Source organism: Cynara cardunculus, unplaced genomic scaffold (genome assembly GCF_001531365.2).
Source record: "Cynara cardunculus var. scolymus isolate 2C unplaced genomic scaffold, CcrdV1 Un_Scaffold_1512, whole genome shotgun sequence".
Lineage (NCBI taxonomy): Eukaryota > Viridiplantae > Streptophyta > Magnoliopsida > Asterales > Asteraceae > Cynara > Cynara cardunculus.
Genome location: NW_020200786.1, coordinates 31,673 through 35,126, shown reverse-complemented (window position 1 = coordinate 35,126; position 3,454 = coordinate 31,673). Strand labels below are relative to the sequence as shown.

General features: G+C 34.5%; 1 protein-coding gene across 11 annotated transcripts in view; it reads right to left on the bottom strand.

Annotated features, from left to right (window-relative positions):
• LOC112502498 overlaps positions 1-3,156 on the bottom strand; it is a 41,352-nt gene extending 38,196 nt beyond the window's left edge. For all 11 annotated transcript variants that reach the window (XM_025106428.1, XM_025106431.1, XM_025106433.1 and 8 more), the window contains exons 1-2: positions 3,036-3,156; positions 2,774-2,947 (exon numbers count right to left, since the gene is read on the bottom strand). In XM_025106428.1, the coding sequence (XP_024962196.1) occupies positions 2,774-2,947; positions 3,036-3,143 (282 nt within the window). In that variant the 5' untranslated portion in view covers positions 3,144-3,156. The remainder of the gene's footprint in view (positions 1-2,773; positions 2,948-3,035) is intronic.
• Between the last annotated feature and the right edge of the window lie 298 nt (positions 3,157-3,454).

Genomic DNA, 3,454 nt, shown 5'->3' with positions numbered 1-3,454 from the left:
CACTTTTTACAAAACTCCAGTTTGATACCACATAAGTTAATAAGCACTTTTACAAAAAAGCATAAGTTGTTTTAATAAGCAATCCCAAACACCCCCTAAGAACACACATATGAGATAGAGTTAAGTTGTTAAGGTATCCTTCACAATGGTGATTGCCCAAGGAAGCCTTAACACGTATCGGCCCCACTAAGTAGCCCAAAAAGAGTTTATGGATGAGAAGCCATCTTCCGCAGGTAATATTCAGAGTGTGGAATGCCTCTTGCACTACTTTCTAACAAGATATTGATTAGCTGAATCACACTAGCTTAAAGAAACAAGTTTGAATAAATTACTTTATCATTAAAAAGAGTGTGAATGACGTAATAATGATGTAATGGGCACCAAAATGGTGACAAACAAATGTACAATAGCTTGTTGTGTTAAAATCAAACAATAATTTGACACTTTTGAGCATGTTCCAAATTAGTTTGTTGACAAACATGGCCTAAATGAGGACACGGTAACTAACAACTAATAGAATCGACATAATACATCTAGACCCTCAATGCAAAAAATCATGCGGAAGAGACACCATGTGATGCACCTCCAAATTATCTTCACGTTCCTCTTTTTTACAAATTATATTCCTCTCTAGTCGTAGGCTACAAAGACGACATGCATACGAACAACATTGGATAGAGAAATCATCATCTATAGCAACAATTACTTCTAATATATTCCACTATAGTCAACCACCATGTTCATCAAATACCACCCAATTTTTCAAAATATTTAGGAGTGTTTGTAGCCCAGTTTGCCAATTTGAGAGGCAAAATGTTGGCCGAAATGAAAAGAACGGTTTGATAAATTTTCAACGGAACCGACCAAACCAACAAAACTTTCTAGAACTGGTTTGGCGGTTTGGGTAGATATTATTTTAGTTTTCACATAAAAAACTTCATGAGGAATGATAAAAATACACATCTATGATCTAATCATTCAAAAATACACAACTATTAGAAACACATCAAATCATTCATTTTTTAAGGAAAAAAGCGTATCCAACCATTTCAAATATTAACTCATTCATGACAAGAAACTAGAACCCATACAAAAGTAAAAAAAAAATAAGGTTTAGGTTAACGTAACTAGGTTTTTGTTATTTTGAATACAAAAATTGATGATGTAAAAATTCACCATTGTCGCCTTACAAGAAAGAAAAAAACCTTCTTACCAATTCCTCTGTCTATAAATAATTAGTGTACTTTAAAAGTTGTATATGTTATTATATAAGGCTGGTTTGGCATTACCAAGTTTTCTTTGCTTGAAGTTTCCCAAACCGATCATCCATAAATATGATGACCAAACAAACAAAACCAATTCAATTTCTTTAGTTTTTGCGGTTTATTTAGTGTCACCCAAACCATGAACGCCACAAGCTATATTGCCTTGTCAACTCCTCATATGCCATAACAATCACATATAATATATATTGCACATGAAACCTAATATAAACCACAACTAACCTTACCATGTTGGTCGATTACATCCACCAAGTCACAAACATGGGCAAATACTACTTCAATAAAACTATTGTTGGTAATAGTTCCAAACAAGAATTCAATTTAATGGCCTACTTTCCTCCCAACTAAAAGGGCGGATTTACATGGAGAGAAGAGGGTGCACATGCATCCGCTCTGTCGATTTTGATGCCATAGATAAAAATTTAAGGTCCTTTAAAGGTGCACCCCACTTTAATAGCATATGTCCACCCCTAAATCAACAAAAAGTGGTTGTAGCTACTGGTAGTGTCATTGCATGTTGTATAATACGTTGCAGGTTCAAATCCCTTTAACTCTTTTTAATTTCTTAGCAACTTCAGCATAAATAAGAAAAAAAGAAGGAAAATCCGCTTGGGTGTTGCAAAAAACCACTTGTATGTCATTTTCAATTAAACCGTATTTTTTATAATTAATTTTTGTTTTATTTTATATTATGTTAATTATTTTATGCCCCCGTTCAGAAAAACCCAAATATGCTTCAACCAACTAATGTGAATGAAACTCACTAGAGCCAATTGGTTGGAATTTTTCAAACTATTATAATGGTAGTCCAAGACTGTATGGCAAACATTTAGCATATGGGTTGTTTACTCTTTTATAGAGATTTGTAACTATCATACTATTTCTCCAAGAATTTTCAATACCAGAAAACCAAATATCATAATCGTCTGACCTTCTCACTAAAAAGATGTTTTTGTTATTGCACTCTCTGAAGAAAAGGTAAGACTAAGATCTTTATCCTTAAAGAATGCTATATGACGGACTTTGCATATTTTAAAAGTTTAACGGTAATGTTATGTTCTCAATGGAACCAATTGTCTTGGTTGTAGAAGCAAATACCGCAAGAACAATACGCCTTCTTAATTCTTATATCCATTTATCTATTACTTGGTTTATATAATGAAAACTTTATATGCTTAATAGCCTGCCTTATAGCACATGATTGGCGATGTCATTGGATTTACTTTTCTGATGTGTTCATCTTTATGTTGACAGAATCTGACATTGGCATTTGCACCCATCATAGATTCCAGTCTATTTCTGAACACCAGTTTATACTTTGTCATCCACCCCCAAAAACCCCATCAACTTATTCTGAATTTAGTATAATTACCACAGGGAAATATTTCCTAGATTTTATTTGAAACAGCATTTTCACTTTAGTCATGTAGCCTAATCATAAGTAGCAAACCAAAAACTTCAGTAAAAAATAAAGTGGCAACTGAACTGACCAATGAGGAACTAATCTTCATAGCCAATTCTTTTAATTTTGGCTGAATGGTTAAGTGGTGTGAGCCGATTTGAACATGTTGAAAATCCAACGCCTCTCTCGATTTCTGATTGGATGGCTTGAATAGAGAGACGGAGTCCAATAACCATGAGTGGTTTTCTTTCAACTTATTCGCCTGCATACCCACACTTCAACTCAAATTCAAATGAACTAGAAAGATTTCAAGAAATACAACTTTGAAAATGAACGAATATAAGTTTTACCAGAGAAATTGGGAGTTCGGAAGATGTCGAAAGGTTTTCGAGTTCGGTGAGTAAGTCTGTGAAGGGCTCCCACCATAGCGAGGCATTGACAGACTTGGTGGTCGCCATTGGAGTTAGCTTGAAGCTTGTAAACCCTAGGGGTTTTAAAGAGGTTCACGACAATAATTCACGTAGCCCGCGCTTTTGTGCTGAATTTAGTATATGGTTTGTTACAATAATGGCCCTTGATGTTTGTATTTTTTGGAAAAGTAACCATGAAAAAACCTTTGTTTAGAGCACCCACATGGGGCTTGCAATTTGAATTGCAAATTGACTTTTGTCAGGTATCTTGTTGCCATGTAGGATCTCAATTGCAAAATTTGCAATTCACATTGAAAGCCACGTGGGCCATCAACCTCCTCTCCAAATTTTTTTTTTTT